General features: G+C 43.0%; 2 protein-coding genes across 4 annotated transcripts in view; one reads left to right on the top strand and one right to left on the bottom strand.

Moving 5' to 3' along the window:
- Positions 1–304: 304 nt before the first annotated feature.
- Positions 305–3,085, bottom strand: ccn1 (cellular communication network factor 1). Its single transcript, XM_067513090.1, has 5 exons — positions 2,760–3,085; positions 2,414–2,636; positions 1,759–2,103; positions 1,424–1,626; positions 305–1,331 (listed from the first exon to the last, which is right to left on the bottom strand). The coding sequence occupies exons 1-5, from the start codon at positions 2,805–2,807 to the stop codon at positions 1,029–1,031; spliced, it is 1,122 nt and encodes a 373-aa protein (XP_067369191.1). The 5' UTR covers positions 2,808–3,085; the 3' UTR covers positions 305–1,028.
- Positions 3,086–8,460: 5,375 nt separating this feature from the next.
- ddah1 (dimethylarginine dimethylaminohydrolase 1) overlaps positions 8,461–25,234 on the top strand; it is a 57,200-nt gene continuing 40,426 nt past the window's right edge. The window contains exon 1 of one of the 3 annotated variants that reach the window (XM_067513091.1): positions 8,461–9,108. In XM_067513091.1, coding sequence (XP_067369192.1) covers positions 8,815–9,108 — 294 coding nt within the window. In that variant the 5' untranslated portion in view covers positions 8,461–8,814. Of the gene's footprint in view, positions 9,125–25,234 lie in introns of all 3 variants that reach the window. The other 2 variants (XM_067513092.1, XM_067513093.1) reach the window with 2 other exon arrangements.

The raw sequence follows: 25,234 nt of genomic DNA, 5'->3' as shown, positions 1-25,234 counted from the left end.
ACCCCCCCCCCCCCTCAGAATCAGTCGAGTGTGTGGCTTAGTCAGATCAAATGAAAGCAAGCTAGCTCGCTGCAGAATGGCATTCCACAGCACGGAAAGTCAACGCTGAGAGACTCTCCAAGGTTGGGTTATATTAGTATGGAGTGACCCTGCTCACAGTCTGTCTGCGAATTTGTTGGGTCTGCACAGTGATATAACGGGAGGATTTTCCTCCAGAATAAAGTGACTTTGTAGATCCTCCCCCGCCTCTTAAGCCTGAGGCTGTTGGTTTGTGGCTTGGACAAAGGGAACTCACGCGGTGCCATCCTTTATAAATAAATTTGTTTTATTTGTAGCATATAAAATTAAATCATTTTTACAATTTATTCCAGTATGACACATACTATCCAAATAAAGTAGCTACAGTTTTTGATAAATAATAATTAATAACAATAATAACAACAACAACAACAACAATAATAATAAAAAACATTCATTCATCTTTTGACATGTTTCGCCTTGTCTTTTTCATGAAGGGAGATGGATAGCTGCCAGAAAACATGAACAGTAATGCCCACGTCAGAAAGGAATGAAACTGCACGCTTGTTAAACAAGTCGATAGGTTACATTTCGATTTCCGTGTCTCATTCTTAGGACACACAATGTTACACTAATTGCAGTTGCGCATGTGCATATCTACATATACACACGCAAGTCTCGAGTCTGGGTCATGTCTGATGTAAAGGATCAAAATATACACAGCAAAATGATATCAGCAACTAACATAAATGTATAACTATTAACATATGGGTCCATAGAACCCACTTCGGAAACTCCAATATGGAGCCGCTCTTGCCAAGCGTACAGTGCACTTCATTAAGTCCTCATGATGTAAGCCAACAATTCCTTGGGAATCTAGTTACAACAAGAAGCTGGTAGTTGATGGGTGGTCTATTTAAGCCCCTGCATTCATCTGGACTGCCACTGGCTGCCAAGTGATGCTGATGATCGCTTTCTCCTGTTTTAAGAGTTTGGACATTCTTCGCCATTCAGTCTCTGAACTTGTGGATATCGTTGAAGAGGCGGTAGAAGGGGTAGGAGGCTTCGTTGGCATGCGGACAGTTGTAGGTGCACTTGCAGGACTCGATCATCATGATGTTTTTGTTGAAGGTCTCGCCATCTTCGCAGCGGAACTTGACGCGGATGGTTCTGGTGTCGTGAGGGCTGCAACAGCGCCCGTCCACGCAGGCTCCACAGTATTTAGGCCTGTACTTCTTCAGGCTGGAGCAGCCGGCGTAGGTGAACTTAACCGGCTGACTGGACTTCTTGGTCCTGCTGCATTTTTTACCTTTCTGCAAAACAAACAAGGAGATGGAGATCAGTTTGGCACATGTTGGTGTGTTCTCAGTATCACGCGTGCTCGGTCACGGTGGCTCAAGCTTACCTTCAGATTGGAGTAAGGTGACTGGGTGCACGGCCGCACTTCACACATTCTCGTCTCCTTGACCAGTTTGCACTCGGTGTTGTTGTTGGTGACTCTGGTGGAGATGCCCGTTCCGCAGGTCTTGGAGCACTGGGACCAGGGTGTGGTTTGAATGATGCACTTCTGGTTGTCAAACAGTTGGACTTCTGGTTGGGGTCTGTATGCTGCCATTACAAATTTAAAAAAAAGAAAACCCTTAGCAACTTGGTAGCATATGTATTTTAAGGTCTTCTGTGCATGTGTGCAGAAATAAAATATTATAATAATCATTTCCAGGATGAAAGACTGCTTCTTACCAGGTAGAGACTTGAGTCCACCCTTGACAATCGCAATGAGCTCGTTCCTGTTGGTGAGGTCTCTTTCCAGTTCTTCAGTCATGAAGTCTTTTCCAAAGATCTTCGCCAGGATGTCTGTCTCCTTGCTTTCGTCACACACCCACTCCTCGCAGCACTTGCCCGCCACCTTGACCAGTCTTGGGTTGGCACAGCCTAGGTTGGGCAAGGACAGCTCCTGTGGGCACAGCGGGACACATCCCACTGCCCCATCGATGCATGTGCACTGGTGTTTACAGTTGGGCTGGAAGCCCTCACCGTTCTGGTAGATCCTGCTGTTGTACTCGCAGGGTCTGCCCTCCGACTTTGCTGCAGCGGGAGAACAAACGGGAGGAAAGGAATGTTATTCTTTCCTGTCTTGCTTAGAGATGTCTGCTGAAGACATCACGATAAAAATCAGTGAAACTGTGAAATTCTTCAGGCTGCCTGAGGAGTCTCTGTCCCTCCACGGTGGGCTGTCTGTGTGCTTTGAAGGTTCAGCCTAAGTTTGTTTCTAGCTACATTCCACAATGCTGAAATCATACAGATTCCCATACTCCTGAATTACTCGCCCTTGCTTATTACTGAGAACAACTTCGGACTAATTCATGCACTGGAGCTCGGTGGGCTTCATACATACCTCGGCAGATACCACGAGTAGTGGCAGCGAAGCTGGCCCCAAAGTTACACTCCAGTCCTTTAGTGTGGTCACAGGGCTCAGTCAGGCTGCAGTCCTCATTCAGCTGCCTGGCGCAAACTTTGCAGCAACCGCAACTGTCCACGACGACGCTCACGCCGAGCGCACATTTGGGCATCTCCAGTGGGCACTCACACACGGAGGGGCAAGAGGAGGAGGAGAGGACCTGTACAGCCACCAACACAGGCTACTATTAAACACTGGAACTACTGAAGTCAAGACCCAAAGAGAGTGACAGTTCCTCGGCCATAATGCTTCGATTTCAGATAGAATTTTAGAAAGAACTCACCAAGTGGAGGCTTCCAAGGAGGCTAAAGACAGCAGTAAACAGCAGCATTTTGGATAATATTCGTGTGCGCGTTCAAGCGGAATCCTGCTCCCGGTTGTATGAAAAGTGAATGCAGTCTGTCTTCAGAGGAGTCCTTAGACCTCGTGTATGTCCTCACTTAGTCGTCTGTCTCCCTTGACTTGTTTTCTGGTCGTCTCTACTGTTGGAGGCTCCTTTAGAGTAGGTGACGCTCTCGGTAAAGCCGTTGCAGTCTGCGGAGGTCCGGCCACCTCCGGACATTTATACCATAGTGGGAAGCTGACGTCGTTCCTGGGCTGCCTGCTGAACTGTTCCCAAACTATGCCAGGAATGTTTCTCGGCGCATTTTCCATCCAAGACCTAAGCTCCACCCTGTCTAAACCTTTCTCTCTCTTTCTCTTTGCTTTTTTTTTTCTTCTCTTCTTTACTCAAATGGATTTTCTCCCCCCCACCCACCCCCCCGATCCCATCTGAACACACTTTTCCGTCTCACATTTTCCCCTTCTTGTTTATCCCTCCTTTCATTTTCTTCCTCTGCTCGCTTCTCACATCTGTCAACTTAACTTCAGCGGCCTTTTTTTTTTTTTTTTTTCTGTAGAACTAGCGGCGTTTATTTGCTTTTTTTTTGGGTTGTTTTTGATGACTTTATTGTCAGTGATGGCTCTTTTCTTTTCCTCCTCATATACCCCCGAGAAATTAAAAAACAAAAAACAAAACCCCGATTGGTTTCAGTGCATGTGCTTTAAACAATATTATGCAATTGAAAATATGATCACAACACAACACAAAATGACACTTTTGCTATGCATTTTACTCCATGTGAACATCAGACGAGCGCTGATTTGTGATTTCCGAGTCAGTGGGGCTTTTGCTGATTAAAGCAATTTGTTAAACACACGCTGCAGTGGCCACGTTTAAAATAGCTCGAGTCCTGCTTTTTCTCGGTGAATCTCAATGGTGTGGGCAGAAATACTTTTAACAGCGTCTATTTCTGGCTCGCTAGTGCCTTTTATTCAGAGGAGCTAAGCGTTTCCAGATGCGCACCAGAGCTCAGACGTAACAATATTGCCATATTTGGTATGGCAGTAGCCCACATTACTAACATATTTCTCTGCCTTCGGTCAGCAGACCACAAAGCCCTGTCGATAGCACAAAGGCTTGTTAAATATGTTGCAGGGAAAGTCCTTTGCGTTCACTGTTTCACCAAGTCGGACTTTTCACGCACGTGTGTCCGGCACCTTTCTGGGAGAAAAGTGAGTCCCGTTGTTGGTAAACGTCTTCCAGTTTTGTCAGCAGAGATGCTGTGGCGTTGGTGGCGTTTCAATACAGTTCCCCTTTGCCACCGATGTCTCCAGTCGACGAAAGCGTTCAACGGGGGGAAACCGAAATGCGTAAAAAATGAAAGCGTTGCCACAGAGGACGTGTTGCATGAGGGCCACTCTTTATCTGTGTTTACAGGGACATTTCTGCTTTTCTGTACCGATGGAAACACTAAAGCTTGTGATTGTGTGGTCAAATTCCAGATCGAGACACTAGGTGGTGATGTGAAAAGCACGAGTGTGTGGATGATGCAAAATCCAAAATACAGTAATCACTTCATCGTCTGATGGAATATGTGTCAAAGTCACACGAATACGTTGGTGATCCACATAACAGCCTGCTGCCTGTGTCGGTGTGAGCAGGAGCTGTGTGCGCCGCCTATTTGGACGGTGTGTGTGTGTGGTGTGTGAGCACATGTTCACTGTTTCCAAGCTGTGTTGTGCAGATAACCGTCAAGTTCAATATTTTTTCAAATGTTAAGGTCCATAAAGCTGTTGTGAAGTGTCATCCAAGGCCCTGGACGGAGTTTAAAACCAATATCCTGAACGTTTGAACGCTAGAAGACACTTGAAGGCCACCTATGGTTAATATGTGCGACCAGAAGCTACTTTTGGACTTTGGCTGATACAGAGAACCAAATGTCACTACATCTTGGCCCTGTGATGCAATAGTTCTATTCACTTTGTGTGCGTATGGAATACCTCTTTAATGTGTCAGTGTGTGTGTGTGTGTGTGTGTGTGTGTGTGAGGGCAGTATAGGACACAGTGTTGCATTGTACATCACTGGGGAAGAACATGCAGTGATCCCCATTCCAAAATTATTCATTAAGTTCAGGAAACAGGCCAGAATCCGGACATGTCTGTGTGTTGCCATGGCATAACAGTTTCCTCTAAGTGCACCCGTACTGTGGCTTTTTCCTAAAGATTTGTTACATGGCCGCTGAGCAGTTCCGCAGCCTTTAGCTGTGGTACCTAAGCGGTTCCTCTGTTAAACGCACATTTGAGAGTCGCTGTGTTGTGTTGTGGCTCCATGAAATGGAAACTTGTTGTCAGATCCCACCAGGAGCACTCACAGTCGAACAGACAGCGGCCCTCAGAAAAGGTTCTCAGGAAGTCTGTGGCGAGCAAACGCTCAGCCTCCCCATTTATGTCTAAGTGACAGATGGAACAGAACAGCGCAGCCCAGCATGTTTAAACAACAGATTCCATTGTCGTATGTTTGAGACCAATGTCATAACCGGTATGTCGTGTGTTCTGGCAACACTTCCTCTGGCTCTCAGCTCATGGAGCGGCAGGAAGTCTGCTGAGTTATGGGTCATTCTCGTGTGAACATAAGGGGAGTTGAGGCAAACAATCTGCAAGTTTGCTTCTAAAGAAGTGTAGATGTGGAAAATTGTTAAGACGCCCGAGAACTCTCTACATCACTGATACACACAAATGTCATGTCTCTTTAAAAGAGTCCATCTGTGTTTTAAGCCCATGTGTTATCTGTAGCTCGATGTTATTACAATAAAAGGTCCTAAATGATGATGGTTATTTTGGGTTTATGCTTAAAGTTACGAATTATTCGGAAATATTATTAAGCTTCTACTTTACCCACAATTCACGCCTAATTGCACATCACTGGTCTGTCACTATAGTGGAGTTCGGGATCTTTTTGAATCCCAGTGCTGAGCTGCGGTACAGTGTGTTGTGGCTACAACACAACACAGTGAAGCACTTGTCCCGAGACGTGTGTGGTCCAGAATTTAAAGGGGCCATAGTCACATCTGCTGCAAGATCGAATATCAGTGAGGTGCAACAACACGTTGTAAGAAAATTACCTGATGTGTTGGCGAAAACCAAATGAGATATTTGGTGTGAAAAAGCAGGAAGCAGAACTGACAGAAAACACAACTACACTTTGTAAAGTACTGTACTTTACACTAAAAAGGTCACGGCGGCGGATGGGCTGTTACTCGTGCTAGATCCCATTGTTACATGTGCTAAATCTACTGGTACAGGTTGTCCCAGTTACTCTGTTCACCAGCTAAGGACATATTCAGATAAAGAAGTTTAATATCAGACCATACATGTCCAAAGATTTTGAAACATGACGTGAAACAGCTGAGGACGTGGTGAAATGAGCCCAGTCAACATTCCCCCACTGATCCCTTACCGTAAAAATGAGGATTCTACTGCCTAAGTCAAAAAATTAAAGACAGAAGACAAGGCGTCTCCCTCAAAAAATGTAATCGGCTGCTACGATTGCATGGAAACATGTCTTCCATTTGTGTCTAAATAAATTTCAATTTTCGGGAAATTCTCCCTTTGATGTTCTGACACTACGTTGCTCTCTGAAGTTCAGTGCATTCCAGGCGTGATTGTGTGATGAAATGGGCTTTTTTTTTCTTTTCTTGTCTCCAGTCTTCCTCCACCAACTTGTCTAGTTTTAGAAATTTCTTTCACGAATACAGTATTTATAGGGCCAGTGATATTTATATTTTTCACCTTTATTAATGAATCTTTTGAAGAGGACGACGCCATCTCTTATTGTCTGCAGTGTTTGTATTTTCTGATCGCTTTAGCCTTTCTGTGGATGTCAGACTCCAGTCCATCTGTTCCTAGTTAAACCACGAATCTTTGAACCCAAAACACACCTCTCCCAAATATAGATTACATGTTGTGAAAGGGTTGGCAATATCCTAAAACTACAGAATGTAGAATTACTCAAAAAGGAGTAAATTGTGCATTTGTTGGAACTATCCATTATCTCTTTAGTTTGTTATTTTCCCAAACATCCTTGCATTTTGGGATGCAAGGATGTTGTCACGTCATCTCTTTATTTCAGTATTTATGGCTTCTAAATTGGCCTGACTGAAGAGTTGGCTACGCTCTGTGCACCTGTGTAATCATGCTTGTCTGTGTCATTTTAGACATCTAGGATCTCATCACGAGTCTCATCATGCAAGACAAGTAAAAGAGGTTCTGCTTTCTGTGCCACAGCTGGAGGATCCCATCTGCTCTCGCTCATTTTCTTTCATAGCTGCACAACGTACCAGCCAGGTGAGCCTGGAGTATGAGGGAATTCCTTCATCTAACCCAAATTCCTCACCACAGAGAGAATGGCAGAGGGTCTTTTCTTGAGCCAGGTCCATCCAGGATGAGGAGGATGTGGGGGGAAAAAAAAAAAAAAAAGTTGGGTGGGGGCAGGTGTTAGTGTTGGGAGGAGGGTGGGGTTGGTGGTGGAGGGGTGATCCTGGCTGCAGTGGAGAAAAAAAAAAAAAAAGGAATGCGGGGCTCGTGGAATGTTTAGAGCAGTCGGGGATAATTGAGTGAATCTGGAACAAGACAAAACAAACCGAGGTCCCGCAGTGGAAGAATGTGCTTGTGGGACGTCTGAAGAAACATTCCATCCACTCAGACAGTTTCACTGGGCCCAGAACCTTCCTTAGATGGCACCATAGGGAATGTTAAAACCCTGCAACACACACACACACACACACCGCACTGCCCATACCTTCCACCTCACACTAAACAGGACGAAGAAACCCTTCACACTGAGAGTGAAGCCGTTAAGATGTCCTCAAGTTTAACTAAATATGTCCTCTTATAGTCTTTTCCCCCTTTATATGTGGAACTTTAACGGTGCTGTTTTGATGCAAATGAGGCTATGATGGCGTCCATGTAGTTTGGAGCTAAGGTGATGCCTTCATCCCATTTTTGTCTCAGCCCCATTACTCACAAACAATATCTGTGTTTGCAGCACAAATAAATGAATAATAAATCCATCAATTTTTAAGGAAGGTCTGTTTTAAACCTCATTTAATAACTTAAGTTTTAAAGAAATAGATATCACTTCTTCGTACTCCTTCTTGTGGAATCAACCAAGTTACAATATCTCATATCCATAGTATGTCAGATTTTTCCAATATGTCAATCTTGTTACGCAATGAAGACCAAAGCTTGGCGCCTATAGAACTACACAGCTTCCAACACACATTTATGGACAAGAAAAGGCTGAAGAAAAACTATAGAGGCATGTCGCTGTGGAACCGAAGGCCTCTGCAGCTGCTGAAATTCATGTTTTGTGGTAATGCATTGGGTCTGCTGTTACATAAGCACAAGGAAATCAGCAACCCACAGAACCTAGACTTGGGTAGTAATTTGCAACTGGTGCTTGAAAAACGCATTAAAAGTTGGGTGCGGTATCAAAATAGACGTTCGTTTTCCAATTGTCTGATCATCTCAGCCCTACTTGATGACAAAAAATCTCTCGCATCCCAACAGTAAAACTGTGAATACATATGAAATCATCTGCTTTTTTTTTTTTTAAGTGCATGAAAGAGAAAGACCTGCAGGCGCTGCTCTGCAGACCTAGTGGGATATTGATTGACCGTAGTTCCACTTTGGACTGTCACTTGCTGGGCTGAGCGCCTCACTGAGGGCTCACAGACTCGCAGCCAACACGTGATGGTCGCTGCGCGTCACAGACGCGCTGTCGCTCGCCTGGAGACCGGAGCAGGGGCTGATTGACACTGCATATAGCAGGCTACTGTAAATAAAGAGTAAAAGCTCAGCCAACTGCACGGGAGGAAACCCGCAAGCCACGCAGCGTCGGGTTAGCTGTCAGGCGTTTGTCCCATTCATTCGCCGAGTTGCCTTTTAGCTTGTTTTGAGACCTTTCCCCCCCCTCCTCCTCCCGATTTGCGCGTCTGTCAAGTTGCGGGGAGCAAACATGGCTGGTTTAATGGCAGGTTTTGGTCGTTACACCCACGCCGTCGTCCGAGGAGTCCCCGCGTCTCTGGCCAAAGAGGCGCTCCGGAGCAGCCAGGCGGAGGTGGACCTGGCCAAGGCGCGGAAGGAGCACGAGGCGTACGTCGACGTCCTGAGGACGAGGCTCGGGCTGGAGGTGGTCGAGCTCCCCGCGGACGAGTCGCTCCCGGACTGCGTGTTCGTGGAGGACGCGGCCGTGGTGTTCGGTGACACGGCGCTCATCACCAGACCCGGGGCAGAGAGCAGGAGGAGAGAGGTATGGGAGTGTCAGGGTATGTTCCACAGCATGACTGAAAAGTTTGATGTGAAAGTGGAGGTGTGGGGATGAGAACTAATGAATATGAAGGTGGATCATATATGTGACAGGTTTTAGGGTTTCAGGCGTTTCAAACCAAAAAAAAAAAACGTTTTAGTGAAACCCCGTTTTCCCGGACTAAGCTTAATTCATCATGAAACCTATTAACGCGCGTTGCAGCCGCGCAACGCCAGATTAATTGTTGAGCAAAGAAATGGATGAAAGCTGATTTGTTTGGAGGAGGTTCTGCTGCACAATCCCTCCGTGAAAACCATGCAAACAGCAGCTGTGTCACACATCGGCATCACATTAGAAGCAGATTGTGCACCGGCTCACACAAAGGGATATGTTGATTAGGCAGGAGGAAACGCCCCTTTTAAAGACGACAATGCTTTCCCCCCCTTTCTTTTTGTTAAAATACACGAGCATCTGCTGCAACCAATATGTTCTTAGTGCGGAAGAAGTTTGGAAATCATTGATTTTTGTTCATTATTTAGAATCACGGTGCACTCTTCTTGGTCACATGTTGGCACCGTTATGTTGTGCCTCACTGGAGGCTCCCGTAGCTTTCCCAGGGGGTCTTTCTCTATAACTCAGACAGTAATCAGCTGATTGGATTCAAGTCAAGTCCTAAGCAAGAAGACATTACATAGAAACATGTCGGTTTGCAATTTCAATGCTCTTATCTGCTGAAAGGAATCAATCAAGGCATTTCTGAAAACAAAGCAACAGTATGAGTGCAGTTGGGGTAGCTGTGTGTGTGTGTGTGTGTGTGTGTGTGTGTGTGTGTGTGTGTGTGTGTTTGCTTTTGTGTGAATGACAAAGAGGAAATGGTAGGATGGCTTCTCTGAAAGCCCCTGTCGTTTCACATCAGAGTCACTTCTCACGCTGGTGCTAAAGGTCCCCGACCTCACTGGCAGCATAGATATTGATTGAAATTTTCAGCACGGCCTACCTTCAGCTAACTTAACATTTCATTTGTGCAGAATGTGGCGCAGGTTTCATTTGCATGCACATACGTGCACGCTATCAGCACTTTTCTGAAACTTAAATTGTGAATTTTTGGCATGTTTGGTACAGAGGGAGCTGCTTGGTTTCAGGCCTATACAGTAATCTGTTCATGAGGTTGTGATGAATGAAAATTTTGCAAACTGAGGCCCAAGCGCATTAATAATCTCTTTACAAAAATAGGCCAAATCACAGACGGATTCCAATTAATGCATGACTCCTCATCGTCTGGGACAGCACTCAAAGTGATTATGGAGAATTTGATACTCTTTTTCATAACGAGATGCCGTTTACTATGAAAATGTGGTTTGTTGGAGACATGTGGGAAAAATGAAAAAAATGCCATGTTGGTTTGAAGTGAGAGTGGGGCTTGTGTGGATGCACTGGTTTTAAGGAGGGAGACAAGAGATTGTAGTTTTGCTGGTAACAATGCTCATCAGCACCACGGTCCATGTTTCTAAACTAATGACTAAATGAACTCTGTGCTGCTCGGTGCTGCTGTTAGCAAAGCTGGTCTTTAAACAGCCAAATCGCTCTCCGGAACATCCCTGCTGTCTAACATATTAGTCAGTGTGTCAAAAAGACTGTGTGTGACTTACTGTTCTCATAAACATTATCAGAGATCTTAATTCAGTACTTTGTTGAAGCCCCTTCAGAAGGAATTGCAGCTTTGGACCTTGGGTAAGTTAAGAGACAAGTGATTTTAGCCAGTGCAAGTTTTTTATTTTTATTTTTTCAGACATGTCTGTGCTGTGAAATATCTCCCATTTGCTGCTGATTGAATGGTGAGGACTGATTTACCTCCAATGTTCCAGCAGCCTTGCATGTAGATTAGGCTGCAACACAACACTGCATCCTAATGTAGTGATACTAGGTGGGTCTTCAAATGCCCCCCGATAATCCAACTTGATTTTGAAGAGTAAATAAACATAATGTGTGTGTGTGTGAGAGAGAGAGAGTATAAATACATGAGTCGGATTTTTGTTTTTGTTTTTTGAAACTAAAAGCTTAATAAGTGACTATCAAGAAATGACCCTTCTGTCTGCTGCATCACTGGCCATGGTCCTGTCTATTCTCTCTGCACTGGTTCACATATTTTCAGACTTGTCTTTCATTTGTTGCTGACAATTTACTCCCAAGATACATGAGGCAGGCTTCAGTCAGTTCGGTTGCAGATCGAATGATGAACCTGGCATGGAAGTGAGTGAGTGACTGTTTTCTAAAGAAAAAACGCAAACTTCTTCTTTTATCATTAACCAGGGCGGTTAAACGGTAGATGCTACAAGTAAGAAGTGGACTTCGGATTTTAAGAACCTGTGTACTTGTGCTTTATCTGCTTTATCAGATACTGAAAAGAGCATGTTGTGCAATGCAGCAGGTGAATTGGGCTTTTTCACACAATTTGATATTTCTACTTTATCTCTTTTAAGGATGAGACCAACATTTTTGTGTGAGTGCATGCATTATAGAGGCTAATATTGTTCTAGCCCGTAAGACAATATGGAATGAAAAAAGTTTCTTGAAAGTTACACGGATTAGACCCATTAGGCTTTGGCCTAAAAGCTTTAATATTAGGGGCAATGCACGTCTAAATGGACGACATTATTGTGTAGTGCAGAGTGGAGTATGGTCTAAAACACTCGAGCAATGAGCCAAAGTTATTTATTCCAAAATGCTGAACATTAGTTTGATTGGCTGTTCACCATGCTGGAGGAACCCATTTAGAAGTCATAATAGAAACTGGCTCTAGCTATTTATTTATGTATGCATGTGTTTGTTTGTTCAATCTGTTAATTTGCCTATTGTCTAATTAGTCAAGAGATTATTCCTTACTGTAATAAATGTAATAAATAAAAGTGAAAATCATCATGACACCCACAGTTACTCTGTTGGGCCACAGGAATGTTTTGGAGGTGCATATTTTGTGTGACTGCTAAAACCTTAACGGCGCCAGTTGTCACATCTGAGAAGATTGTTATTTTTAGTTGAACAAATAAAATGACAAATAATCAAAATAGTTGTTAGGGAACTATTTATCCATTATCTTACCTGCTTCACCTGTTAACGGTCTCAGGGTGCTCGCGCCTTTCCCAGGTTACCAGACTCTTTCAGGTCTGAGAAAGACAACCCTTCATGTGCATGGTTAAAAAAAACAAACTGTTCTGAGCTTTGCATGGGCTTCTTGGCTTGGAGAGTGATGAGTGTTAAAGCTCCCCACAGCTGCTGCCAGTGATGCCGTACATCAACTCGACTTGTTCAGGGTGGATGTGTTGAATGCTTTGTATTTGGGTGTTGACTTCTTGTGTTTGCAGGTCCCGCTAGCCTGACTGACTCGCTCAGCTACATAAGAGTCCCGCTGGGATTTCCTCCGAGTGCACTGAATGGCTAACTCCAGAACACCTCCCTTGCCTCCTGACAACACACCGTTTTTCTGTCAGTAGAGCTGAACTTAAACATTGGTTGCAGAGCACCAGGTGTTGCCAAACTTTCCTTCCCGTTTTCATTAAAAATCTCCCTCAGGTTTTTATGTTTAGTATAAGGGAAAGAAGTCAGTGTACTGTGGCTCTTGTGTGGATGAGTTTGTAGTTGAATTTACTGTTGCACTTGCTGAAGACTTTTTTTTTTGCGGCGGCGTCACTGCTCCCTATAGATACTATGATGCAGGTTTTGAACTGCTGGCACTCCTTGGGCCAATGTAAGCTCACGTGTTTCAGCTTGCTTACATACTTCATTGATCATTTTTATCACCAACTCAGGTTAAGGAGTTCAAGTCTCTGGGTCTTTAAATGCACGAGGGCAAAAGGTTGTTTAAAGTACAGATGTGTTGCAGTTCAGCCCGGACAGTTGCTGGAGCGAAGTAAGGCAGCACACGTGATTAGGGGCTGGTTTTAGATTGACTTCAAGTAGCTACAGTAACTAACTAAAATCTAAGGTGTCTCATTGTTAGCTATCACACAAAGAAATGACTTGTTGTTATTTATGGGCATTTAAGATTAAAACCAACAAGTTTTATTGTGTTGAGCAAATGTTCTGTTCACTGGTCTGTTCACTCCAGCAACATTTTTTTAGTTTCTGGTAGAGTTCGACAGCGAGGATATTTTTCTGGGGAAATTCAGTGATGAGTGTAAACAACACAAAGGATGTCCAGGGGCATAAGATGCTGTGATTTCATAATGTGGCACGGCTCAGTAGTTCTGCTAACTCGTTAGTCAGGCCAGTAATTTGTAAATTGGTGTTTTGTGGATGGGAAGCCGGTGAGGGATCATGTCCAAATGCTTGTCCCTGTCTGGTCTCTCCCAAACATTTGCCTTTTTGAAGTGGTAGGGTACAAGGCTGCTTTGCCATTTTCTGTGTGTGAGCTGAGCTGTAAAACAGCATCCTCAGTGTAAAATCACAGTGTGGCTGCAATCTGATTGCAGTGAACAACTATGTTGTTTTGTTACTAAAGTGTTGTTTTGTTGGAGACAAGTGGTCAAAGTAAGAAGGCTCTGCAGAATTACCAGGTTCAGAGTGAAGGGATAAGCAATCAGTCAGTCTGCCGTTGTTACACAATCAGGCTGAGCAGTTAATGGTCAGTTCACCTAACTCGAACTGCTGTATGTAGTTATACATATGTAACCATGAAAAGGCCAAGCAGGCGTATAAAAAATGTAGGTTGTTGAAGTCTATCTGCCTTCACATACTGAAGCCGCAAATTCCCAGTTGCCACTGAGTTGCAGCATTGGGAAAACTGTGCCCTGGGTGACTGAGGACATTAACAGACATGAAGCCACAAAATTTGCTTCTTGTGTTTTCCTTTTTAGCAGAATTGGTGGTGAGATCAGACAAAAGGTTAAGCTTGATTTTGAACTGTATTACATCATCTATTCTGCATAAAGACAACTATAGCATTTCCAACTCAGCCATTTCAGTACGAGCAGTTTTACCAAAGGCGATGTCTCAAATGGATTCTTTTGACATGGTCCAGAATTTTCATTTCTCACATGTAGCACAAAGTCCGCTCATCATGTCCGCTGTCTTGCTTTACCCTCCAGGTAATTTGCTGCAGACATGGGTTCGCTTGGATGTTACCTGGACTTTCTACTGGGGTTTTGCAGGATAAAATCGGGTTAATTCACATGCAGGCCGACTCTTGCCACATTTGCAACGCATGCGGCTCCTCCGGGGAATGTCTACAGAAAGTTCAGGGTTGTAGCGGATGTGTGAAAGCATGCTAAATGAGCGGAATAACTTTGCAACCGCAGCCAAACCTGCACGTTAAAGCTCCGAGACCGACAACGTTTGGAGAGTTTTAGCAAGACAATGTTAAAGTTGGAATAATTTTTGCTTTTGCAAATGTGCGTTTTTGCGTTTTATCCAAAGTGTTTTTTTTTTGTTTTTTTTTACTTGCCTAACTGTGAGCTCAGTTGAATCGATCTGATGAGATTTATGTAGCTTAATTAGCCTGATGAAAGGATTATCAGTGGAATACATTTTTACGATTATTTTTTGATATAGGTGAAAAATGGACCCAGCAGTATGACCAGCTGTGAATTTTACTCAACATTTGCTGCTAAACTCCTTAATACAAGCTTTTTCCCACTAGCTGCAGTTGGTCAACGTTTTCCCTGTAGTCATATCCTGAACTTGCAGTGAAGTCAAACTTAATTGGTTAAAACCTTTTTCACTTTTTACCTTTCTGCTGCTGCTTCTACTAAAGCAAAAAGATCAGACTTTTCAACAAATGATCTGGGCAGCAAAGTGGGACTGAGGTGCTTTTCTCAACAAACTTGTGTTGTTATTATGTACGAGGTGATTACTGAACATGCTGTGTTTTACCTTTACTGCTTAGACGCTGTAATAACTTAAACTACTCTGAAAGTGCCAGTCAGTACTTAGCGTGGATTATAAAGTTGTCCTGCTGTGAACAGTCACTATGAGTGAGGCTCACTGTACCTGGGAAAATAATGGTCATTAAAAAGTGCTAAAATCTGTCATAACAATTGTAAAAAAGGTGTCAGGTGGAGACAGGATGGAAAAACTGCACCAGAGACACAATATTTGGGTCATGTTTTTATAGACGTAATATTTAGGTTCACTCGCTGCAGTTTATGTGTCCATGCGGGCCCCTTTCCGGTCATGCATCACGTAGCTGCCTAACACCAACGGCGCAGAAGCCGAGTTTTGACTAGCTGGCCTGCAGATGCAGATTCCTAGCCGTCCTGCCTGCTCTCATAAGACTTTCCGAACGGAACCGCTCTGGTTTCCTTGACATCCGCGTGTGAACGGGGGAGGTGGGTGAGACACCTGGAACCCGACAGCAGTATGTGGGACAGGGTGTCTGTGCCTTCCCCAACTGGCTGTCACATTCCTGCCACATTTAACCTGCCCTTCCTCTCAGTGTTTGTCTGTCTGACTCCACGTATGAAGTTCATCCTGCTGCCTCCCCCATCCTCCTCCCTCATCCGTAGTGTCGGGGCATAAGGTCTGCCTCAGATTAGGCTGGTTACACCTAATCATGAATCAACTACCCAAGAGTTTCGATGGTCTGCCAGTAAAAAAAGTAATAATCCCTCCTTGATTGAGCAGTGTAGGTCAACCTGCCATGAAGAATAGATTATGTGTCCAGTAATACGATAATAGTGAGAGTAAATTACGGCGCTGCTGTTATGTCTTTTATCGACACGAAACTTTTCTCATATTGAAAACACATTGAGCACTAGCAGGGGGAATATTTACAGTTAGCCAGTAGGAACTTGCCTTTGCTATTTTACCTTCAAATAACCAAACCAGATTGAAATAACAAAGTTAAAAATTGAATGTTAAAAAAAAAAGTTCCTCTACATTCAGTAAAGTAAGTAAAAAAGGGTTTTGCACCAGTTTTTTAGAAAACAAGTTTACACTCTTAATATGGGATTCAGGGCAGTTTATGACTCATTTTTCAGTGGAATCAAATTTGGCTGATGGAAAGGAATCATAAATGTCGACTATATATTTCGTTTATTTCATAGTGAATATTTAGCAGAAAATCAATAACATGGGTTTTTGTGATGCTTTTGAATACACTGCCATGATCAGATGCAACAGAGGGATGGGAACATGTTGGATTATATGGATTTGTCTAAGTCATGGGATGTGTATATCTGTTTCCATCAAACTCTTACATTTTTATTTTATTTTTTACCTGAAATCATATCATATCTCTGCCTGCCCCTCTTGGGAAATCGTTACAGTTGGCCAATGTAATTTACCAACCACTTCCCGTTAAGTTGTTGTTGCATGAATGATGATGATGATGAATATATTATATTATTAATATAATATAATAGGCAAGGGGGCCAGGTGGATCACTGGTATAGAATTGGGTTGGGATGCAGAAGGCAGCGGGTTCAAATCCCACATTATTACATTATTATTGATTTAGACCGTCTCTAAGAGATGACTCGACTCCTTGACTGGCAGTGGGCAGCCTTAGTGGGATTGTTTTCCAAGTGCACCCCACATTGTAGTTCTTCCGTAAAGATTAAATTTCATATAGAATATGGTTGATGCATCTTAGCTGAGTTTTTGCAAAATGCTGTTTAAAAATAATTTAAAATGGGAAGGTTTAAAATAACCTTTTCCAAAAGTAGTATGTTTTAAATTACAAACCTCTATTCTAATGCTCTAGACTAAATAATGTTAGCTACACGTAGGTGAATGTAACGTGTCTGGTGAAACCCTTTCTGTTTAGCATCATGATTGGAGTTTGTGCTGCCGGGAACTCTCCTCTGATTGTGTGCATTGTAAACAAAGTACTGGCTGAATAGACCAGACAGCCCTCCCCCCCATTCTGCCCATTCTGCCCTCACTTTGGACCCTACTGCCTCCCCTGTTGGCCTTGGGTTAACCTACCTCAGCCCCTCCAATCCAACACAGCGTAGCAATCTGCAAGACATCTGCAGTGGCCGTTTGAACAGAAACTCGTCTCAGCCTTGTGGGTTGACTGGGTCACTCTCAGCCATCACCGTGGGTGTGTGAATGTCTGGTTTGGTATGTGAGACGGAGCAGTGGGAGACGCCGGAAGCAGAGCAGGCAGGAAAAAGTCTTTCTAAAGTTAGAGAGGCAACGGAAAAGGTTGGAGACAAAACCTATTTTTCATTTTAACGTTTCAGGCTTAAAGATCCCATTTATTCTATAAACATGTCGTGCTTTTCTTCATTTTTCTCCTATTTGTCCAGCTTTTGTCTGCTGTGCCATTCAGACTGTGAATAAAGATGAACCCAGGGTACAGTAACTTGAGAGGAGTGGAGTTACTTTTTAATAAATGCTTTTTTTCCATAATGGAAACTTCAAGGTACATTCCAAGGTTTTGTATGCGAGAACTTTCCAACGGTATTTGTATTTTTGTCTAAAAACATGCCCTTGCATGGTAGAACAGGTCGTGTGCAGTATTTTAATTTAAAAACAAAAACCCCAAAAAGACCACAGTAAATGATACACATCTGAAAACAGACATAAATTAGCAGATGGCAGAGGAGAAGGAGCAGCAGCTTTAATACAAGTAACTTATAGCAGCAGGTATATTAGCTGTCATGCTTTGGGCACGTTGAACATATTTATTTTGGTTAAACAGAACTAACAGATACTGTTTGAAGGCACAAGTGATGCAACGCACCCCACAAACACGGATAACTGAGCGTTTGCAGTGTGGCGTTTGTGTCTTTACAAAGTTTGCTTCTGCCCCATTTTTGTAAACCCAAGACTAATTGATATAAATGTCACCAAACTCGTATAATCTTTCTTTCTTTTCTCCCTGTCTCACCTTTTTTTTTTTTTTTTTTTGTTCCAATTCTAAAAGCTGTACACTCCCAGAGAAAAACAAAAAAATGTCTACATCAATTTTATTACTTGCTGGAGGTGCAGCCAAAAAGAATCTCCTCCATCTTAGACCATATAACAACTAGTCTTCAATGTCAGTCCAGTTGCCCGTTTTGGGTTAATACCCAGTTTTATCACCAAAAAAAAAAAAATCTTATCAGCTTTCATTTTAAGGCCTGCTGATCGACTCCCACCTTAGGTGGTAAACGTTAGACACCTTCTTGTCTCCGGACTCTGCAGTTGTCGTTGGTGTATTTGTTGATAGTATTCTGCTGTATTGTGCAGCACATATCAAGCACTGCCCCTTGCAGGCAGCTGTCAATTAGTGACTGTTGGTTTATTACATGACTCCCACTGTGTGTCAACGAAAGCCCCAAGTGGTTCAACTATTTCTGAGATGTTTGATGTTCAGCATCAAATAAATATTTAGTCAGCAGTTGTGCTGGAATGATTATTTGACTAATCATTCTTGATTCAATCATTTAAATTGTCACTTCATTATATTGTTAGTCAAGTATTAAATTGCACTTGACTCATTATTGTAATTGATTACTCATTTGAGAACTCAAATCTGAACCTTGAGCTCCACTGCCCTGATTGATTTCCATCTTGCCCTGCCCTATACCTGCTCCTAATTACCTGGATCAACTGTGTTTAGTCAATCAGCTGAAAGAAACTGCATGGACGATACAATGTTTGATGAGGGTGGAGTGAGGGGGAATAAAAGCAGGACAGATTTTAATACGCCTGCTCTGTTTTCTTGAGTACAGGTAATTAAATGTAAAGAGTTTTTAGAGGGATGTAAATTTGGAAATATTTGGGACATCTCAAAAAGTATTGCTTGAGAATGGAAAATAATTATCGTTGAGAAAAGAGATGTCTTTTACACCTGGCTACAGGTGTAAGCCTGTCAGAATATCCTGCTTATCGTTTTCACCAAAAGGTTGATGTGGTTTTTTTTTTCTTTTCTTTTTCTTCCCCCTTGTTGTTGGTTTAAACTGACAGAACATAAAGAGAAATCACCATCTACTTGCTTTAGATGATCCACTTTCCACTGAGCTCATGCTAGCTGAAATAATTAAAAGCTCTGCACACAATCAGACAGGGAAGCGTGCACACAGAGAGAGCTCGGTGCAGTGCTGGAAGGACGTGGGTTGAAACGGCTTCGGTTTTGGCTGCGTGTTTCGGCGTGAAACGGAGCAGCGCTCCTGGTGACTTGGAGTTCCATCAAGAGTGAGGTAAGCGACGAAAAGCTGAACATGAGCAAATATTATGTGTGTTATTATAATGGTCAAAACAAGGGAATGAGGCAGAAAAAAAAGACACAAAAAAGTTCTCCATTGCATTTTCTCTTTGTGAATGTCATCCAGGAACCTTTTTAACTTTGGACCCCTTGGTTCTGAGCAAACTGGCTTCCAGACAATGAGCAAACTGTAAACTCTTCACCCCATGGCCTCACATTACTTGGAGGAGTATGGTTTTGTATTTGTACAGATAAAGCCAGCCATGACTCACGACACCACTATGATGCTAAAATCCATCTCAGCATGCATCTTGAAATAGACCGGACTGGTCTTTTGCACTAACAAAAGAGGCACCTGCGTTTCACCCCAGCCTCCCTGTCCCCATCGATCTTTTCCCGCTGATACAAAGGGCAGGCACACACTCGGTTATGTCACTTTCATGTCTTGTTTTTGGACGACGTCCTGGGAGAACAAGCCAAAGCAAGGCTCAGTCATAATTTCTACATGTCTGCGGTGTATGTTGAAAATGCGAAGCCTCCCGAGCACTGCCCAGGCAAAAACTTTAAGAACCCAGCCAATATTGTTTTAAAGTTCTCTTTTTGACAGGTACGCGAAGCGATTTGTCTCTGCTGCACGCACCAGTGTGCACTTCGGTCCTGTCTTCTCGCCTGGAAGGTTCCCTTATTCATCTCTGTCCAACAAATCTGTTTTGATGCTGCGTATATTTAACTTGGAACTGAAAAGCATTTGTTCACACATTCAGTAATCACACACTGATCACCCTCATGCGCATCATCGTGAACAGTCTTAGCTCCGTGCAGTTTAGCCTCTCCATCACAGCAGGGAGCAAGCATTACTGGCTTCGGAGGAACTTCTTTTGTTCACCGCTTTACTGGAAAGACCCGCTCATCGGTCTGTGATGACAGTGATAAATCACAGATGCTGTGTGCGCTCCAGAACTGCTCTCTCTGAGTTAGCATTATTCTTTGCTAACTTATTCTGACTAATGACATTTGCAGAGCCGCTTTTTAAATATTCCAGAGTGCAGGGTACACTCGAGTTAAAAAGTAACAGTGACACAATCTCAGCTGTTAAAATCTACCCTAGTCTAGTCCTGCTCTACCTGTGTGTCTTTCATGTTTCAGGACAGGGATATTTCTTTGTTACTGTGGTTCCTATTATCCTATGATAAATTACCAGCAGATTCCTTTTATAGTTGTGCAGTTTGGAGTAAATGAGGCTAGCAGAGGTCAGACTAATGATCCAGTGATTTGGAGTATTCAGGAAGATGCAGTAGTATTCATTATGGGCTGAATGCTCTCTGTACAGACACAGCTGACGTGAGTTCATTTCTGTTTTGGAATATTTAGAGGGACTAACATGTGACCCAGTGTTAATATTGTGATAGTGAAAACTAGTTCCATTTTAAATTGTACTACAGCCATTCTGATTGGGGCTTTTCCATTAGTCTAATTGGATTATAAGGGTATTGGCTTGCGTACAAAAATGTAGATTTAAAACTCCATTACATTAATTTGTAAATTTCAATGATATCTGATCAAAGGCTTTAGTTATGCTTGTATTACAATTGGTGTAATGCAGCAGTGGTCATTAAAAGAACCAAGCAGAAAACTCAACTTTCATTGTTTGGATATCATGGTCTCTGCTCTCATCAGGCTACATCTAGTTCTATAAATGGAAGCTCTCTTGACCAGCAACAAAGGCCTTAGCATATATAAGCTATTAAGCAGCCATTCTCTTTGGAGCCACAAAAGACGTAATGGTCTGTAAAATTGGCGAACTTGGCCTTTAATGTCTTTTATAATGAAACTGACAGCTTTATGGTATAATTTTACTGCATTCATTTGTCATAAGAATGTGTGTGTGTGTGTTAACAACCGTGTCTTCATCCGCAATTTGATGATTTACTGTGTGTTGAGACCACGTTCACTGGGTTCATTCTCACACACGAGAGATGAGACCAAGGCGTCTAGTTTCCACATGAGGGGGAGGCAGAGGAGGGGGAGTATGTGTCGCCTGGGTGCCACAATGTTCTTAGAGTTTCACGAGGAGGCTGGAGGCCACGGGCATGCGAGCATGGCGCATCTCTTGCACCTAGGTGTCATTTGTGTATACATGCATGGTAGATTGGAAACAAAACGCTCAACAGTGCTCGTAAATTTCAGTTTAGGAGATGCGTTTAGAAGATTGCACATTTTAAGAACCCGTTTATTTACGCTGCTGCTTACAGTAAGTATTTAGCTTAACATGTTGGTGGCAGATACTAAATCAATCCCCCCCCCAGCCTCTAGTCCACTGCAACAGTAACATACATGCTGGCCCAGTTATGGTAACGTGTCTGTCTGTGTACAGTCACTGCCAACACTGCCAACACCTTCTGATATGATACTTAATTGGAAAGCACAGAGAGGTGCTCAGACTTGAAGAAGCCATCTTAGCCAAAATAATCAAGTGTCAGTCATCATCTGCATTTTTTCAGAGATGTTTGATATGTCTGCAGTTTAACGATTCTTGTATTCAGCAGCTTCGGACATGTTCACAAAGAAGCCGGGCTCATCATGCAAAAGAAAAATGTTGGTCACTGTTGTTGACTGCAGCTCATTGTGAAGCACAAATCTACTGTACACATGATTCAAATGATCAGTCTTTGGTCAGAGCTTTTAAATGAAGCAGTGGAAACAGCACAGTTCACATGTGTATGACAGAGAGGCGTTTGTGTGTGTGTGTGTGTGTGGAAGATGTGAGACATCCGGCGTGGCAGATTCAAGTGTATCGGGGGGCCGAGCAGGGAGGTGTGTGTTGCCTCCCCTGTCTGCCTTCAGCCGTCACAGTGTGGTGTGATGTCCGCTCTCAGTCTGTTCTCACGCCAAAGATCATACTGAAAACCCCACGTTCTTCTTCACCTCCGTCACGCACGGAGGTTGTGCTGAGCCAGCAGAAATTTGTCAGAGTTTAGGCTTTTAGTCACTTACGCCAGTGAACCTACACACGTTGGAATTTTACGCAATAGAATGAAAAAAGCTTGGGTTTCAGACTTTGGATCAGATAGACTTCTATCGGAAATTATTACAGTCTTTTACATCGTGTTTTTGACATTTAATAGCTCCAACAGTTGATTAAAAGTAGTGGAGAGTTCATAATCTTTCTGATTTTCAGAGAGTTTAATTACAGTTGGCCATCCATCGGTTTATCATCTTTAACCATTGACCCTGCTCATCATTGGGTGAGAGGCGGAGTCCACCCTGGACAGGTCGCCAGTCTATCTCAGGGCCAACACAGACAGCCAACCATTCCCACTCACATTCACACCTACGGGCAATTCAGAGTCACCAATTAACCCAACATGCGTGTCTCTGGACCGTGGGAGGAAACGAGCGCACCTGGAGAAAACCCGACCAAGCACGAGGGGAACACGGAAAATCTGCAGCCACAAGTTGGATTAGAACCAAGGACCTTATGGCTGCGAGGCCATATACATATACATATACAAATAAATGAACAGATAATAGATACAATAAAACGGTAAAAAATTGTTGCCGCTGGGTTTTAGGGAAGTTGACTTGGCAGAAATGTCCGTTCTGTTTATCTGCCAGGTAATAATACTCAATCTCTGTTTTCAGAGTTGACCACAAGAAAACAAGAACGCTTAGCCAGGGACACTGATGATTGTAGATGAAAGGAAAAAGTACTACACATAATATTCCATAACAGGTGGCTGTTGTATGCCCATTCTGTGTGCTTATGCGTGCATTGCTTGATGGGTGGGGGTTTTCAAGTTCAGGGCCATGAAAATTGTAACATTCAGGCCACAGCATGACTGGTCTTAGTTACATAAGACCCCCCCCCCCCTTCATTGTGTAACTGTGTTTATTTAGTTTTCCAGCAAATACTTCAGTAAAGAGGTGAATCTCGTACAGAGACTCGGGAGGATACACACGCCTCAGAGGTGGAGCAGATGAAGTATTTTGTTGGCACAGTACTTGGAAAAAAAAATCACATCAAGAGTGTTGGGAAACACTTTTTGGACTGTACGGGGAGATTTAAAAAAAAACAAACCAAAAAAAGGTTTTCATTCATGTAGGGAATTCTGTGCTAGTGCTTGCACTGTTTATAATGTAACGATTTGACTCCTACAGTTTGTCCTGCTGCGGTTGGATATCTAACCAAATCTTTTTTTTTGGGGGGGGGGGTATAAGATTGTATTTGTATTTGTATTCAAAATGCACTGCACAAATGCAATCTTGTATTATTCATCGATTACAGGAGGAGTGTTGACCTTCACCAAGCTAATGTAGGTTCATCCATCTATACAAAAATATCCCAAACCTGCAAATTCCCATCAGTTCACCATTACTAGACAGAAAGTACCTTTGTCGCCAGGCATCAAATACAATTGCTACCAGCAAATATGTTTGGGCTCAGATCACTAAGCAACAAATTATAGTTACAAGATGTAAAAACTAAATTACTGCAGGGTTCAGAATCGTCTTTTAAACATGCCTGTGGCCGGCATCCACCCTCTGCAGCCCAAAGAGGTCGGCGTGTGGAGCAAGGGGGAAATCAGCTCTGACAGAATGACAAGCTTCCCTGCTTCTTAGTGCTTACCATAAACTCATCTAATTGCCCTGGGGCACCAAACCCACAATAAGAGCTCATCCGCTGGGGCCCCGAGCAGTGGGAGGCTCCAGCAGACTTCCGGAAAATTGGGAGAGTTTACACAAGGCTCACACGTTTTCACACACACACACACAGTGAGCTTTTGAATTTATCTTTCACAGAAGTAAACTTGATCCTCTTGTGAGCACCGATGTACACACACTCAGCCATATGTCCTGTTGGCTGAATCTCTGCTTGTGGTCGCACAAAGCAGTGTAACACGTGTCTATCAGTAAGTGCAGTCTTGTTTACGTAAATTTGGGTTAATGATAAATGCGCTGCATGGGGTTAAATCACACACCGCTAACCTCTCTCTGGCTCCCCAGCTTCTCTGGAAACAGTCTTGGCAGGTGATCACAGGTCAGGGGCTGCAGGGTCAGGAGGCAGACTGATTAACTGGCATCCCATTGGCCAGAAGGGACTGTTCATATCAGCTGGTTAGCAGACTGGATCAGCACATTAGCACTCCAGGAAGCCTGATTGCCAGTATCAGCTTTACAGGTCACACAGTTAAAACAACAGTGGCAGACTGGCACTGATTATCCTCCATTTAGAGTGTTTGCCTCATATTTAAGGCTTATTTTCTTTGTTGATTTCTGTCTTAATTAATGAATGAATCATTTTTTCTTAAAAAAAAAAAAATAAATCACAATTTCCACACAGTCTCTGAACTAACTGTGGAATCATGCTTGATAATTATTCTAGTATGTGTTTTCCTTGGCTTAATGATGTATGAGCAAAGCCCAACTACTGTGGTTACAAGGGATATGGAGCCATATCACACTCAGTCACTGTCAGAAGTCTTCCATGACTCAGGGGTGAGGGTGAAAATAATAACTTTCGTCACAATACGATCTTGTTTTAATTCTCTGAGGTAGTAACCTAATGTTTGGCAATACATAAAATCCCAGCACACTGTGATGTTGAGTGGATTCAAGGATCTGTGATCAATATGATCAGCATGTCACACGATGTACTTTTTTATTGAGTCGCAAATGCAACAACAATATACTCCACTTTGAGGTGTGGCAAATTAGAGTGGAAGTTATATAAGTTTTTTTTTTTTTAACTGTCTTGCTTAAAAGCAAGCGATCAGTTAATTTATTACATTTGCATGTTCTGATTTTTAATTTCCTTTTTGTTTTTTTGTTGCATATGCAAGTGACATGCTTACACTGTAGAGCCCCTGTCAGACTCTATACCAACAGCAGATAACATATCAATTGTTTTCTGTGTATTTTCTGGCTGCTAATTTGCTGGATGGTCACAAAAAGAGAGTCCACATCAGTGTTTGCATTTTTGGATCAGCGACGTTGAAT

The sequence above is a fragment of the Channa argus genome, chromosome 8 (assembly GCF_033026475.1).
Source record: "Channa argus isolate prfri chromosome 8, Channa argus male v1.0, whole genome shotgun sequence".
Lineage (NCBI taxonomy): Eukaryota > Metazoa > Chordata > Actinopteri > Anabantiformes > Channidae > Channa > Channa argus.
Note: the sequence above shows the minus strand (reverse complement) of the source record. Positions and strands in the feature narration are given on the sequence as shown.

Excerpts from the sequence above, each read along its gene's own strand:
- ccn1 (XM_067513090.1), bottom strand. The coding sequence starts at position 2,807 with ATGCTGCTGTTTACTGCTGTCTTTAGCCTCCTTGGAAGCCTCCACTTG. Across the intron at positions 2,104-2,413 it reads TACTCGTGGTATCTGCCGAG|CAAAGTCGGAGGGCAGACCC; the intron begins GTATGTATGAAG and ends CTCCCGCTGCAG. Across the intron at positions 1,627-1,758 it reads TGGACTCAAGTCTCTACCTG|CATACAGACCCCAACCAGAA; the intron begins GTAAGAAGCAGT and ends TTGTAATGGCAG.